The sequence below is a fragment of the Rhineura floridana genome, chromosome 3, assembly GCF_030035675.1.
Source record: "Rhineura floridana isolate rRhiFlo1 chromosome 3, rRhiFlo1.hap2, whole genome shotgun sequence".
Lineage (NCBI taxonomy): Eukaryota > Metazoa > Chordata > Lepidosauria > Squamata > Rhineuridae > Rhineura > Rhineura floridana.
In genome coordinates, this window is record NC_084482.1 from 138,358,402 (window position 1) to 138,375,384 (window position 16,983).

The 16,983-nt window shown below is 41.5% G+C and overlaps 1 protein-coding gene across 7 annotated transcripts in view; it reads right to left on the reverse strand.

The window, feature by feature from the left end:
* Nucleotides 1-10,987: 10,987 nt before the first annotated feature.
* Nucleotides 10,988-16,983, reverse strand: part of VGLL4 (vestigial like family member 4) — a 144,952-nt gene continuing 138,956 nt past the window's right edge. For all 7 annotated transcript variants that reach the window (XM_061618085.1, XM_061618084.1, XM_061618090.1 and 4 more), the window contains 2 exons: nucleotides 14,782-14,905; nucleotides 10,988-13,899 (listed from right to left, as the gene is read on the reverse strand). In XM_061618085.1, the coding sequence (XP_061474069.1) occupies nucleotides 13,625-13,899; nucleotides 14,782-14,905 (399 nt within the window). In that variant the 3' untranslated portion in view covers nucleotides 10,988-13,624. The remainder of the gene's footprint in view (nucleotides 13,900-14,781; nucleotides 14,906-16,983) is intronic.

Consider the following 16,983-nt stretch of genomic DNA (forward strand, 5'->3'; position numbering starts at 1 on the left):
AAGAAGCTATGTTCAAGATCACCCACAAGACTGGGATGAACGGTTGGGATGCTTCTTATTTGCATACAGAGAAGTCCCTCAGGAGTCAACAGGCTTCTCACCCTTTGAACTCAGGTTCACTAGAAAAGTGAGGGGACCTTTGGAACTGCTAAAAAATTCATGGGAAGGAACTCTGGGAGAGTACAAAACTTCTGTAGTAGATTTTGTATTGGAATTCCGCAATAAATTAACATCAATGATGGAAGTAGTGAAAGAGAATTTAAGTCATGCACAGGAGAAGCAAAGTTACTGGTATGACAGAACAGCCAGAGAACGTGTGTATGATGTGGGAGATATGGTTATGGCGTTCATACCCAGGAAACATGACAAATTACAGGCTAACTGGGAAGGACCATATACCATCAGAGAAAGGCTCGACACAGTGACATATGTAATCACCACAGACCAATTAAACAAAAGCAAAGTGGTTCATGTAAATATGTTAAAGCCTTACCATACCAGGGATGCAAAGGTGTTGCAAGTTACCTTATTCCCTGAGGGAAGTGGGCCTGAACTTCCAGATTTGGTACAGGAAAGCAAAGACAAAGGAGGGGTAGATCTAGTGGAATGGTCAGAGGAGGTGAAGGAGGAAGTAAAAGAGGAGATTCTGAGAGTTTTGAAAACCTATAGGAATCTCTTTAGCAACAAACCTGGCCGAACCAGTATAGTTATACATTCCATTGATACTGGAGATCATGCCCCAATCAGATCTGTTCCGTACCGTGTGAATGGGAAAGTTTTGAATGAGATCAAAAAGGAGGTGGAAGAGATGCTGGAATTAGGAGTGATCAGGGAATCCATCAGTCCCTGGGCCTCAAGTATTGTCCTGGTTCCAAAAAAAGATGGAACGACAAGGTTTTGCATTGATTATCGGCTAATCAATAAAATTACTGTCCCAGATGCGTATCCTATGCCTAGGGTAGACGCTATGTTAGAGTTATTGGGGGCAGCAACCATTATCTCTACACTAGATCTCTGTAAAGGATTTTGGCAAATGGAACTAGATGAGCAATCCAGAGCCAAAACTGCCTTCAGTACACCAGATGGGTTATATGAGTTTGTGACCTTACCCATGGGACTAAGGAACTCACCAAGTTCATTTCAGAGGCTAATCAATACTGTGTTGCGAGGCATGTCAGATTTTGCAGTGGCCTATATCGATGACGTGGCCATTTTTAGCAAGTCGGTGCCTGAGCATGTCCAACACCTGACAACAGTATTGGAGGCCTTAAGAAAAGCAGGCCTCACAATAAAAGCTAAGAAATGCCAGTTTGGACTAAAGGAAGTAATCTATTTAGGACATAAGGTGGGAAGTGGGAAAATCACCCCCTTATGGAGCAAGGTGGAGGTGATACAAGCGTGGCCGATCCCCTTAACCAAAAAACAAGTAAGGGCATTTCTGGGTGTGGCTGGATTTTATAGGAAGTTTGTGAGAAATTTTGGGGAAATAGCGACCCCCTTGCATGAATTAACAAAGAAGAAGTGTTCTGAGCGTGTGGTATGGACGGATGAATGTCAGAAGGCTTTTGATCTACTGAAGCAAGCCTTGTGCCAAGGACCCATATTAATAGCACCAGACTATGAGAAACCATTCATCGTGGCTACAGATGCGTCAGACCTGGCGCTGGGAGTCATCTTGCTGCAGGAGAGAGAAGGCACCAGACATCCAGTGGCGTACCTGAGTCGCAAGCTGACGCCGAGGGAGAAAAACTATTTGTTGGTCCAGAAGGAGTGCCTAGCGGTCGTGTGGGGACTGAACAAGTTGCGCCCATACGTGTGGGGACGAAGATTCACAGTGACTACGGATCATCGGGCCTTGTTATGGTTGCAGACTATGAAAAACCATAACACTATGCTGCAGAGGTGGTCCTGGGCCCTACAGGACTGTCAAGTGGACTTCCAGTTCATAAAAGGCAAGGACAATGTACTGGCCGATGGACTTTCCAGGCAAGTGGCTGGGACTGCAGTGACGTGACCAGACAGAGGAACAAAGAAAGACATTTTCCCCATAGAGACTTTTATTTGTTAACGCGACGTATAAATCCTGGAACAGGAATAATACTCTGCCGTTGTTTAAGGGGGGGAAAATGTGATGTTCCTATATATTAGTGTATATATGGTAAGTGCTGGTTGTTTAGAGTATACATGGTAAGTAGTGAAAGAGGAGGGGGAGTGAATGGGCAATAGAATGCTTGATGATTGGCTGAATGTTTAAAATGGCTGACAGTATAAATGAAAGGATGACAGGTAAATCTGGGTGAATGTGAGGTGGTGAATTGTGGAATAGGGGGGAGAAGAGAAAGAGTGGATTGCTTGGTGGGGTTTGAGAGAGTTGTTTGTCAGGAGAGAGTGAAGAAGGAGGGAGGTGGAGTTCGGATTAGTATTGAGTAAAACCATATGCTTATGTGCCTTAAGAAGAAATCTTGTTAATCTTGTTAGCTTTGTTATCTGTAATAAATACTTAATTTGGTTTACCAAAGGCCTGATCCTTGGCTGGGGTTTCACAGACCAGAAGGGAGGGTAAGGTAATGACCAAGGCTGAAGGGAAACTGTAACAAATGGTGGCAGCGGTGAAGAGAATAACAATACCAGTATTCAGAGTCTCTGGGAATACTAGTATTGGGACGTTACTGGTGGTTGCCTAGCAGGGGGATCTGTTGAGATCTGTGCTAGAGCGGGGAGAGAAATCATAAGAGAGAGCGGTCCAGACTGGTGGAGTCCCTGGTGGTGCCTAGAGACAGGCAGTAACCACGAGCAGGTAGGAACCTGACAGGGAGAGCCAGGGAAGGACGCCTCACACCTCTCCCTTCTTGAATATAGGGACAACTATGCTGGAGCGCCAACCTGAGGGGATAACGCCAGTCACATTAATATAGGTAAACAGAGATGCCAGTACTGGTGCCCACCAGTTGGCGTCTGATAAAAATGCCTCAGGGGGAATCATATCCTCGCCTGGGGCCTTGCCAGGGTAGAGCTGGGAAATTAAATCCAAAATTTCAGAGTTGGTGACAGGTGGCCAAGATGGCAGGGTGGAAATATTCCCTGGAGCTACAAAGGGTGAACTTACGTTGCCTCCAAAGATGCTGGAAAAGTGGGAAACCCATGTTTCCGACGGAATTGGTGGGGCTACCTGGTAATTGGAACATGTAAGTCCAGCTTGTATCAATTTCCAAAATTTAGGTTCATTCCTTTCACTCAGTGCAAGGGCCAGGGCTTTCCAGTTGTTGGCATGAAAGGCCCTTCCCCCCCCCCAGTTAGAGATTTATATTCTCTCCGACAACATTGGAAAAGAGATATGGAGCCAGTATGGGCTGGCACTCTAGATAGATGGCGAAGTTCCCTTTTCTTGGCTCTGCATTCACTATCATACCAGTATCGGGGTCTACACGGCTGGATGTCTTCAAGCAGACGCTGGACAGCTATCTGCGGGAGATGCTCTAGCTGTGGATTTCCTGCTGTGAGCAGGGGGTTGGACTCAATGGCCTACAAGGCCCCTTCCAACTCTATGATTCTATGGAAGAGCCTGCTTCTTTTGAGGTTTCTAGCTTGCTGGATTCAATGCCCTCTTTCACGTATAGAGAGACACCACCTCGAATATATCCTTCCCTGTCCTTCCAATATAGTTTATAGCCTGGGATAACTGTGCCCCCCCCCATTTTTTTCCTCTTCCACTAAGTTTCACTAAGTTTCAGTTATATTCACTTTATCAGTGCTGTCCTCTAAGACCAAGCACTCCAGTTCTTCCATCTTGGCTCAGAAGCTTCGAGTATTAGCATATAAAAATTTATATTTGAAGTGCCGCTCTTCAAGTGTCTTTGGCATTTTTAATTTGGCCTGTGGTACTTTGGCCTCTCTAAATTGCTGTCCTGTGCCCTTGCACTCACAGTGTCTAGTTCTGGGCCTACATTTAAACTTTCATCATTTTTATATCTTTATTCCAGGGGGATATTTGTTCAAACCAGACCCTCCTCAGCTCCTGTTGGCTTTTTAACAGGAAATTTCTATCCCGCCCTTCCCCCCCAAAGGAACCCAGGGTAGCAAACAATAAAGTAGCAAAACAATACAATTAAAAAATTAAAATATATTTTAAACATTAAACAACTTTAAGAGCATTTAAGGGGAGTCCCATACTCACAGCTAATAATTTAAGTATTTCAGCCCCTGAATGCCTGTGTTTTATATTCTTTTATATTAAAAACAGTAATGTTTTTATATTCTTCCTGAATTTTAATGAGGGACACATATGCACCTCAGCAGGGAGGGCATTCCACAAAGAGGGAACCACCACCAAGAAGGCTCTGTCATGGGTCAGCACCAACCAGGCAAAGAGGATGTGAAAGATTAATCATGGAAAATAAGGCTGTCGGTGGCTACTAGTCATGACAGATGTGTTCTGCCTCCAATAGCAGAGGCAGTATGTCCCTGAAGAGCAGTATCTGGGGAGCCCAAGTGGAGAGCATGCTGTTGCCTCCGGTCCTGCTTGTCGGCTTCCCATGTGCAGAATGCTGAACTAGATGGGCCTTTGGTCTGATCCTGCAGGGCTCCTCATGTTCTTAAATGGAAGGTCCTGTGCACCGCATGGAGAGGCAGGGAGGTTTGGGAGAACAGAGCAAGGGATACTTAGGGTATCCCTAAGTTTTTATGCTTTACTAGTCCTGAGATTTTTAAGAAAATAAGGAAGGTAACCACCAGCTGTCCTCTAATTAACCTGTTTCTACTTTTGCTTTCCAAATGATTGTTGTTGATGGGCATGAGACTAATGGAGGAATGTAAAAAATAAAATGTACCAACATACTCTGATGAATGGAAGGAAGACATTTGCCTTTCTCAAATGAATAGTTTTATGCATGCCCCATGTTCACCCTGCACTTACATTTTTGAGTAAACAGGTAAATTGTCTGCAGGTCTTAGTATCTTATCAGTTCTCGATCCGGGCTGGCATATAGTGGTAAGAATGCCTATTCTTCACTGCTGTACAACAGCACATCATATACACTAATAAGCATACAGCAGAAAAGTACGGACATTTTAACAGGTCTCAGGTTTAGGTATGTAACATTCCCTTCTGATAGTATAAAAGTTTTGTGGGTGAAATAGTTTGGCTTAAAAGTTCAGGAGAAGAACACATCTGTCACTTGGTTTTAGAGAGAGAGGCTGTTAACAACTTCAGACTTTACTGTTCTTTGCTGACCAGGAATACAGTTGAAACAATACATTCCCGTTGTGATTGTGCTCAAGAGATTTAACCACTGGCTTGCTAGGGGGCGTGGGTGTGGAGGAGTGGAACAAACACCATCATGCGATAAAAGACTGTGTACAAAGGCAGATTGTATTTGTTGCAGCTGAAGTTCCAGCACTGGTGCCAAGAGTCGATAGCTGTTGCTTAATTTAGCTGCCTCATGGAATGACAGCAGTTGGCTGTCTTGTGATTAAGAGTATGATGAAAAATAGCTTCAAATGACTAGATTAAAAAATGTCACTCACTGTGACTGAACCACCAAAGCTGTCAATATGTTGTTGTTGTTCTAGTAAAATGCAGGCAGGATAAGGGCGAGGATGCTGCAAGGTGCATTGAGAATGTCACGTCATCCCCCCGCCCCGAAAATGCTGTCCTTTTTTCCTCCCCTATAGGAGTCACTCCCCTTTTGTTGATGTGAGAGGAAATAAAGTAGGGCACATCAGCGGAGCAGAAACTAAACCTCCTATCTGCCCCTGGCAACCCAATTGAGCCTGCTTATATCTACATAACCCCCATTCTTTGTGGTAAATCCCAGGTTCTGTTTCTTGGTGGTGGTGGTGATTGTTTTTTGTTAGTTGCCTAACACAGAGCAGCCTCTAAATGACTTACAATCCAGTTTAAGAACATAACAAAATTATTAAAAATGGCCACCAAATTTTAACAACAGATCAGTACATAAAACACCAGCCACTGCATAACAACTCCACAATTCTAGGTGTGGCAGACTTTTGGAAACTGGCTTATTATACAAAAGTGGTTGTATACCATAGCCAGCATTTTTTTTGCATTTCGCCATGTTAAATTGAAAATAACCCCATGTCATTCTACTGCTTCCCATAAGCTCATTTCAAAACAAAATCTTACAAAATGTATAGCCCTGAACTCAGAAATGCTTAACCACCTTCTAAGCTTTTGTTGCAATACACAAAACACTCAAGAGAGAATCGTCAGTTTAAACTCCGAAACGAGTAAAAACATCCAGATCCCTGTTGGACTTTTTTTCTGTCAGTGGTCTCATAATTTGTTGAAATTCATTAAAAATCAGCCATGTTCACAGAGTACCTGTAATTCTATTACTGACCTTGCCCCATACTCTGACTTTCACCTCCTGAAGTTTAAAAAATGCATGGCTGATTTTAATTAATTTAAGAAAATTAACATTGGAGTCAATGATAAATATAGACATGCTCAGTAAGAGCCAACTGTCAGTGTTCTAAAAACTTAACATTGTTTGGCTTTGCTAATCAGGAGACTCCTATTCTCCTAACAGAGCTTCAATGGCCAAAGTCAGCCCCTCTTCCCAAAGAATTCTGGGAACTGGAGCTCTGTGAGGGGAATAATGATCTCTTAAACTACTCTTGGCACCCTTCACAAACTACACTTCCAGTGATTCTTTGGGGGGAAGCCATGACTGTTTAAAGTGGAATACATGGTGTGGATGTGGATAATACAAATAAGGCGACTGTATATCACCTGGTATTTTCCATCATTACCTTTACTGGATTCATTTTTATGTGCAGAATTGTAGTTAATTTGCCTTATTTGTATATTATTATTGAATGACTTTATAAAAGTCTAATAAATAAATAAAAATATAAATAAATTTACAGATTCTACATTCGGTACGTGAGTATTCAGATTGGTCTTACTATCCCTGTTCATGGTTCAGATATATACTGTACGTAGTGATTTGATGCAGATTATTTATTGCTTATGTTTCATATCTATGTGTTTTAGCCCCTGATGAAGGCTGAGATTTGTTTGGCCAAAACGCATTGGGCATATTTTCTTTACTATTTTTAATAAATCCATTTGGACCTTCATCATCTACGTTTTTTCCTTCTGGCATCCTGGGTTCCCCCCCCCCCGCTTCGTTGGATGCCATCCACTCCTGCTACTCTGATCCTATCTCCAGAATTGCTTTCAGAGAACAGCATTGGGCAATTGTCTTTTGGCCCCCTGGCAGTTGTGCTGTGGGGTGCTGCAGGGTACCATCTTGTCCCCCATGCTGTTTAACATCTATATGAAGCCATTGGGGGGCAGTCACCTGGAGATTTGGGAGCCAGGTGTCATCGGTATGTTGATGATCCCAGCTCTATTATTTATTTATTTAGTTATTTAGTAGGAGCCCAGGGCGGCAAACAAAAGCACTAAAAACACTTTAAAACATCATAAAAACAGACTTTAAAATGTATCCTTAAAACGTATTACAACATCTTTAAAAACATATTAAAAAGCAATTCCAACACAGACACAGACTGGGATAAGGTCTTTACTTAAAAGGCTCCAAAAAGATAACAGAGATGGTGCCTAATATTTTAAGAGGAGGGAAATCCAAAGGGTCGGTGCCACTACACTAAAGGTTCAGTTCCTATATTATGTAGAACAGACCCCCTGATAAGATGGCATATGCAGGAGGCCCTCACCTGCAAAGCACAGTGATTGACTGGGTATGTAAGGAGTAAGACGGTCTTTCAGGTGTCCTGGTCCCAAGCTGTATAGGGCTCTGTACACCAAAACTAGTACCTTGAACTTAGCCTGGTAGCTAATAGGTAGCCAGTACAATTCTTTCAGTAGTGGAGTGACATGTTGGCGATACGCTGCCCCAGTGAGCAGTCTTGCCGCCACGGTTTGCACCAGTTGCAGCTTCAGGTCCAACCTCAAGGGCAGCCCCACATAAAGCTCATTACAGTAATCCAGCCTGGAGGTTACCAGTGCATGGACAACAGTGGTCAGGCTATCCCTGTGCAGAAACAGCCGCAGCTGTCTTACCAGCCAAAGCTGGTAAAAGGCACTCCTAGCCACTGTAGTTACCTAGGACTCGTGACAAAGATGGATCCAGGAGCACCCCAGACTACAGACCTGCTCTTTCAGAAGGAGTACGACCCCATCCAAAGCAGGCAACTGACCAATTATATGAATTCAGGAACCACCAACCCACAGTGTCTCCATTTTGCTAGGATTCAAACTCTGTTTATTGGCCTTCATCCAGCCCACCACAGAGTCCAGGCAGTGGTCCAGGGCTTGCACAGCCTCTCTCAATTCAGATGTGACAGAGAAATTGAGCTGGGTATTGTCAGCGTACTGTTGACACCTCGCCCCAAAACTCCTGATGACACATTGCTGACCGCATCGTCGCAAGCATCTTGTCCACGTCATCAGGCTGCATCAACTGAAACTGACATTGCACTGGACACCTCACTGGGGATGACAGTAGATGTGGATGGGGTATCAAGATTGCTACAGACATCCGAATCAGGAGAGGCTGTGCAAGTCCTGGAGCAGTGTGTGGATTTGGTGGTGGGCTGGATGAAGGCCAGAAAATTAACTCTTGAAACCTGGCAAGATAGAGGTGCTGTGAGCGGTGCCTGAGTCTGGATAATTGGCCAATTGCCTGCTTTGCATGCGGTCATACTCAGCCTAAAAGAGCAGGTTTGTAGTCTGGCAGCGTTACTGAATTCATCTCTGTCACTAGAGGCACAGGTCATCTGACCTGCTAGGAGTGTTTTGCTAATCAGCTAATCAGACAGCTATGGCTGTTTCTGGACTGGGATAGCCTGGCTACTGTCATCCATGTGCTGGTAACCTCCAAGGTGAGTTACTCCAATGCACTCTATGTGGTATTGCCCTTGAGGTTGATCTGCAAGTTGCAGCTGGTGCAAAATGTGGTGGCTCACTGGGACTGGACATCATCAACATGATACTCTACTGCTGAAAGAATTGCACTGGCTGCCAATTAGCGGATGGGCTACGTTTTAGGTGCTGGTTTTGGTGTATATAGCTCTATACAGCTTGGAACCAGGTACCTGAAAGATCATCTCACCCCTTATATACCCCATTGATCACAGTGCTCTACAGGTGAGGGCCTCCTGCAGATACCATCTTATCAAGAGGTCTGTTCTGCACAATACAGGAAGCGGGCCAAAGGGTAGGTGCCACAACACTAGACAGGTGCCGTTTTTCAGCACCTATGGAAGACCTTTCACAACAAGCCTTTTTATGGAGACCTTTATCCCAGTGTACATCTGGGAATTGTTTTTATTGTTTATCACTTGTTTGCTACCCTGGGCAAATTTGTGAGAAAGAACAGGATATAAATGATGTTAATAATGCTGTTGCATTCTTACTTAATGACACCAGCCTGCTTAAAATCCTTAGATGTATTTCTTGTATGCTGGATAAGTTACTTTTGTATCAGAATTACAATCACATGAGAGGAAGGTTAAGTAGCTATAATTGCCTACCGCATCATGGGAATGGCTGTAGAACCAGAGTAAGGGAATGTAAAAAAAAAAATTAGCTGTGAACATTTAAAGTTTTTTAAAATAAAAATGTAGAAAACACAAGAATAAAATGAGAAATGTCCTACTTGGTTTTTGTGGAGGGTGCTTTATATCAAAATCAACATTGTATGTTAAGTAATGCACCAACAACGTAGTGAGTGTGGCCAGTCATTCATCACAAGAGACTGAAATGATCTTGTGTTAAACGGATCAAGTGTGCTTTTTCTGAAACTGAGTAACAGCTTTGTCATAAATTAAAAGTAGTCTATTGTAGGAGAAACGCTATTTTTCCACCTCAGTTCTGTTAGCATTCAGAATTTCAATTTAGAATTCCTCCCACGCCTGTCATAGCTAACGGAGAAATCTGTTAGCTAGATATGAATACTCAACCCAAGTGATGCAGCAGTTTGTGCATAATGAAATTCTAGAAGTGCATTATGTTATGAAGTGGCCTCCTGACTGTGTTAAGAAGAGGCTGAAAGATCAAACTCCAGAAGAAATGAATCCATACTAGCTTTGAACTGTTTGGCTAGGTCTGGGGAGTCAGACTCTCAAACAAAATCAAATTGTCCTCTACTGTTTTGTACTCTCATCAATTTATCATATTTGTCACTTTAAAACAAACCCTCAAAGTGTAATGTTGTTATATCTTTTTTATGTTGTAAAATACACACAAAATGCATAAAAACAGAATCCAACTTCTTAGCACCTGACTAAAAAAAACAAAACTTAATCTCCAAAGACCTGAATGAATAAAAAATGGTGCCTAAAACCAGACAATGAGGGTATGGAGAAGGTGTTCTGTAAATAACATATACAAAACTACTGATATCACAGCACTTCCAAAACTGTTTGAGGAAAAATTAGAGGGGTCATATGCAGCCATCACCAGCAATTGAGCATCTTTTACTAATACTGCAGAGGCAGCTGTTTTGTACAAGAAAACATAAAAAGGTAATGTGATCTTTTTATTGCTTACACTGAACAGAATGCACGACATAACATGTTTGTGTTAGTGAGAAAAGCTAACTATAAGCTCTGTTCCAAGCGCAACAGCTGGATACTCTTAAAAATGAGATGCTAGACCAGGGCTCCCTAACCTGGTGGCCTCCAGATATTGATGGACTACAATTCCCATCATCCTTGACCACTGACCATGCTAGCTAAGGCTAGTGGGAGCTGTAATCCAAAACATCTGGAGGGTACCAGGTTGGGGAAAGTTGATCTAGACCATTTCATTGTGAAGTTTGCCATTGTAAGAAAAGGATGTACTAGCAGATGTACCCTGTGTACATGCCTGGGAATAGAGCAAAACAAAATGGCTTGTTCAAAGATTTTTACCTTTTAGCACAGAGTGATGGTAGCTGTATGAAATGGCTTGCTTTTCTTATCAGTTTTTTTAAAAAACACCACATGCTCACACATGTAGATTTAAGAGCACTTTATTGTTCATTAAGGCTACTTTTAAGTACAAAAAAAGATGGCCTGCCAAACCTTTTTTAAAAATCTCCAGGTGAAACAAGGCCACAAAATAATGATATATTACAGATTTACAAACATGGGGAGCATTGTTCAAGCTGAACTGTAGATACTGTGGCTCTGTGAAAAAACTTCATGTAACAGTGAGGTTAATATCCCTCCTCCTCTCACCACCCGAACCCCTCTGGTGTAAGTATATTTCCCATGGAATTTCCCTCCCCCCAAATGATTATGCATGGGACAACACATCACACGGAGCCTATAACCCTAAGCACACTTACTTTGAAGTATATTCCATCAAAATCAATACACTTCCAAGTATTGTGTGGTTAAGACAGAGGTGCCAGTCTTTGCCCTACCACAAATCCATTTACCTATCACAGATAAGTAAACTTGACACTGTCGTATTGTGCTTAAAAGAAATGTCAAAGGAGTTATATATCCCAGAGTCTATCTACAGTCATTAGTACTTTCCTGTTAAACCGCTCAGTAGCCTGTAGCAATAACACACTAGTGGCTATTAATTGCTAATGCAGTGTTCTCATAGAATAACTGTGTTCCTGCACTTTTACTGTATTACAGACATCTACAAACAAAAAAGATCAACTTTTTTCTCCAAACAGACCAAAAAAAAGAGAGAGAGAATGATTACAGTAAAGGAAAGGGAAAAATTAAATAGCTACATATCATTAACAAATTAATTGTTCCTCAAAAAATACCTACAAATTTTTCTGTACATTCTTTACGCACAGCGTAATGATGGTCTTAAAGTTACCTATATAAAAAGTGTATTTTTATTCTCCAATTTTCTTATGGGGAGCAGGGTACCGAATGCCAAAGCAGATTGACTACCCAGTATGATGATAATGAAATGGGTGACAAGCGTCCTTTTCCTGCTTTTTAAAAAAAATTAAGCAGCCACACTTAATATGGAAAAACAAAACAGGTTATCTTCTGGCCTCATCTATTCTGTGCTCTTTTCATATTCAATAGCTTTAACATTTAAAAAAATGTAAAAGCCAGTATGGACCCAATACACAGCCCAGAATACATCACATATAGTTCTGTCTTTCACCTATTCATAAATTCTCTCAATAGAGCCAGTCTTTTCAGGTAATCCCATATAAAAAGCCTTGGTAGTAACTGTACTGGGGGGTCATGGAATGTGTGCGGTGTGGCTAAGGGGGGGGTTGCTGCATTTAACAAAAAGCTGAGAAGCTCATTACTACTAACACGTCTGTTCTTTATGTCTGCCTCTATTATCTAGTTAGTGGCTATTAATATAGCAAATGAAATAAATGCAAGTAACACCTTTATAAAAGATTTTTTTAAAAAAATATGGAGGAATGTATGGTGCCTTGGCCTAGATTTATAAGCAGCCCCAAAAATAAGATTGCATTTCACAATCTTGCTCTGATGAAATATTTAACAAGATAGCAGTTTTCTTCAACTGGTTAGCTTACATATTTTTTAGACTTTAGTAAGTAAATGTGTATTAAGCAGAAGATGATGCAGATGTAAAACTATTTATTGAGTAATGAATGCAACTATAGAATCCTGTACCTCACATCACTGTATATACTATAAACTGCTTCATTTGAGGCCTGACCTGAGGCTGCCAATGGTTGCTGGCTGCTGCTAAAGTGAATATCAAATACAAATCTCAGAGTACAACTGTACCAGCAGTAAGTCTACCTAGGGCTGTTACTGAACAAAATAAAATAAAACTACTTCTCAATAAAGGCTAATAAGTATTATATTTCTTACTGTCTATACATTAATAGATACCAGCTATTTTTTCCATAAAACATGCATCTTTAAGCACTATTGAACCCTCTAACCTCAGCTCTATTCTAATAACCTGCAGTGTTAAGAAACGTGTAAATGCCCATGAATCGGTCAATTATGCAGTCCAGTTGCAAGCATTAAGCATCTGAAATCTAAAAGAGAGAAAGACCTATAACCTGTATGAGACTTCCCCTTCCTAAGCAAATTTTGCTTTCTTGTTTTAAAGAGAGACAGAAACATCACCTTTAGACTTTTTTCAAAGCAGTTTGCCCTCAGAATATAAGCGTCGTGTGTGAAGTTGCTATGCAACTCTAGACCTCCTCCAATAGTGCAAATCATACGTGACAGTTCTTTTCAAGTATATATACATACAATGTTAACTTCACAAGGGAAAGAAAGCAATGGAAGCAAAACCAGACAAATTCTACTCTCAAGAAGCTAACCAAAGCACACAGCGTTTGGGTCAACCAACTGTACAGAATGGCTTTTTTTCTTTGCTTTTTTTGTGTTTGTTTTCAAGAAAATGGGGCAGCAGATTTGCATCAGAGGTTTCTTTGGTAACTGAGGCAGGAAAAAGAGTGCTACATCATAGAATTTATTTGTTAATCAAATAGCTCCTGCTATCATCTTTTAAGGGCACACGTATAAAAAAACCCCAAGCAAATAAACACAAAATGTGTGTTGAAACTAATCTCTCGTATCCTTCCTCCCAAAAACCATTTGATTTGAGCACTGTTCCAAGCTCAGTCAAACCATGCAAGCTGATGTTTTGGATGAAGAAATGGTGGTCCTCTCTTCATGAGACTACAGAAGGTGAATGATTATGACTGACCAAGTGGGAGGAAGGAGGAGAAGATGACTGCCCCCTTCTAGAGGCAGATTCAGGACTGCTGGACACGCCGTCCTTTGCAGCTTTAATCTGCAGCCATGTTTCTCCAAGTGCTTTGGCAAAGTGGTCATCAACTGATCCGGTGATGGATACAGAGTTTGTCACTGGCTCTGGCTCCTTGTAATTTTTGCCAAGGCTTCTGCGGAAGTGCTCTTCCACCACTGGATCACAGGCAGTGGTAGCTGTGTGGGGACATGAAAGGGTGGACAGAGATGAGTAAGAAACCAACAATGGCTGATGCTTACCTATATAACAAAAACGCGTATAGCTTTCTTGCCATTTGCCTTTAACTAACAAAAATTGCAATGACCCTGCAAACATTGTCCTAATCTACCATTTCTCATTCATGTATTTATGATGCTTAAGGTATCTGTTCTTAACAGATAACCAGCAAACAAATAAATAAATACATCTAGAATAAACAGTAAATCACACAGAAAAGAGAAGACTATAAAATAGGAGACTGGATATTTGATAAGGAAAATAAGTTAATCCTATAATCCCTTTTGAACAAGGTAGACCTGGATCTCTGATACAATGACATTTTTAATGGGTGTAAATTCTACTCCCCAAGGAGCAACGAAATGAAAGAGTTGCATTTGCAAAAATACACTCTTAATTATTTGGACTAACACTACAATTCTTTATGACACTACATGTCTGTGGTGCATATGTATTACTGCAAAATACAGCAATGGTACGACAAATCTCAGACTTAAGAAAATATGCCCCAAACAATCTCAAAGCAACACCAGGTCTATAGTTTCCAAGCACAAGAAGTACAAAAATGGTGATGGGGGAACCTTGATTTTTCTCCATCTAGTACATTTGCTCAAAAATTCTGGCATGAATCAAGTTTTCTGCTGCCAAAGACAGGGAGGAAGATCCCAATAAAATTTCTATTCCAGTACACAGTTACAGATTTAATTTGACCCTAGTATACCCTCTCCCATAAAAAAAAATCCCACTTTACCCTTAATTCATTGCATATGTTACAGTTACTTGATGGCCACATGTAGCTTTAAAGTCCTCAGATGGAAAACTGGAAATGAAGCATAACTTACTGCTAGATGGTCTCCGGTAACTGGCTGGCATGGCAGTACCACATCCACTGTGCGCGATTGGACAATGAGATAGATTACAGTTACGATTGCTTGCAGAGGCACATGTAATTACAGATGGACGGTTCTGAGGGACAGAGAAAAGAACTATTATTAAGCACAGCTACGCCCCCAAGTAAAGTGAAGAGCTGTTCATGTTTCTAACAACAAAGCACACACAACAAATAAAATGCAGCCAATGGTCTGGTAGCTGCTATTGTGTATTAGCAGAAAATGAGAAAGACAAAATTATCCAGGCAGATAAGTCGCTTGCTATTTAATACAACACGCAAACTTCAGGCATGCCAAATTTGGGAAAGCACTCAGGTGTTGAAGAATATATTTATGTTCTATATATCTACCGGGGGGGGGGGATGAAAAAACTATTTCAGTGAACGAATTAAGACGCATATAGGCATACTGCCACAAAATATCATTAAGACATGCTGCCACAAAATATGCATGTAGAACTTAAGCAGCATTTTAAATTCATTACTGAAGTTTGACGCATCTGCATGTTGCTTTAAGCCTGTTTCCAAGGGCTAGTTTATCCAGGTTGAATGTGTGAAATGGACTATCACAAATGTGGCTGGCAGCAACAGCTGTGATTTCAGCAGCTGGAATTGGTCATGGGCACATCTCTGATTTCCTAGTTCACACATTACACCTGCTCACTACATCTGTATGCCTCAACGAGAATTGAAGACTACTCACAGAAATAAAGAAATCTAATGTATGAACTGGTTTCAAGTGAAGCCAAGAGATCATACAAAAGGAGATCTGTCCCAAAAGTTCCACCCCACACCCTCCTTGTGAATGGGGTCATGCCAGCTTTTTGCCCACTCTATCGCCTGCTGTCTTCACTACAGGCTGCGGTGAATCTCAAACTAGATGGCTGCCATAGTGGCACAAGCAAGAGCTATTCAGAAGCCATAACTCAAGGACTATTCCTGAGGGCAGAAGAGGAAGATTCAAAAGATACTCGGCGGCTGCTAAAACAAGCAACCCCATGTCTGTCATCATCATCATCATTTATTTGTATGCCGCCTTTCCACAGCTGAGCTATGCTCAACGCGACTTACAACGTTGAAAAATTACATGATTCATTCTAACAGTTACAAAAATAAAACAAAATATAGTCAAACCAGTCATAAGCAATAAACTAATGAAAACATCTCTATCAATATACAATAAAATTAAGCAATCTCCACATACTTCATAATAATGTCTAACAATAAAAATAAAAGCTATACTCCCTAAAACAGCAAAAGTGCACCTCTAAAATTCAATCTTGACCCCAAAAAGAACTCCTTCAAAATATCCCCCAAAGCCTATAGACATCCTGAGCAGCAGGTCGTTCAGGTCTACTAGTAAGATGGCTCCTCGCCCTTTCAGCAGTTTTGCTTACCCGTATTTTGCCATTTTATGCTACATGTTTCTCCACCACAACATCTGGCTGTCTGGTACAGGCAAACACAGTGTAATGCTGCCTGGATGTGGGTAAGAAATGGACGTTGCAAAGAAGGTTGAACTCAACATGAGATGCTTGCTTTTGGTGACAGCTTATTGTTTTTTGCAACGTCTACTTCCACCCCTGTGCTGCATGGCAAAGCCACCCCTGCTTATCTTAAGTGAGACAATCTGCTTCAGTTGGCACCCTTAAGTTGGGAGATTGGTGAAGGCACAAATTGGTGTCGGATGGTGCAGCAAGACTTATTTTAAAAGTGCTGGACAAGACAGGAGAGAGTGCCGTCTGGGCTCTGCTACAGGCAGCAAAATGTCTCAGGCCAGCATCACAAACAGTAAGACAAAGACAAAGTACTGTAATCTAGGTATACCACCCATGCACATAACAGGTTTGGGGATCGACACTTGAAACTTGCAAGTGTTTGTAGTAACCCTGTGCATGTTGCAAAACAACAGCCCTGAACTGCCCACAACACCACATGGATCCAGTCCAAGTTCAACTCATGACAACCATACCACAGGCAAGGGATGGTTAGTAGCAAAGCTTCTCTGATAGCTGCTACATGTGTTGACACAGAGTTTTCTATTTAGCCGGCAACAGAGGCCAAGTAGCATACTGAAGTAGACAGAAATGGCACCCAAGAACATTAATTCATCATTAAGTGGAGTTAATAACACCTTTTCAAAGTACACCATAAT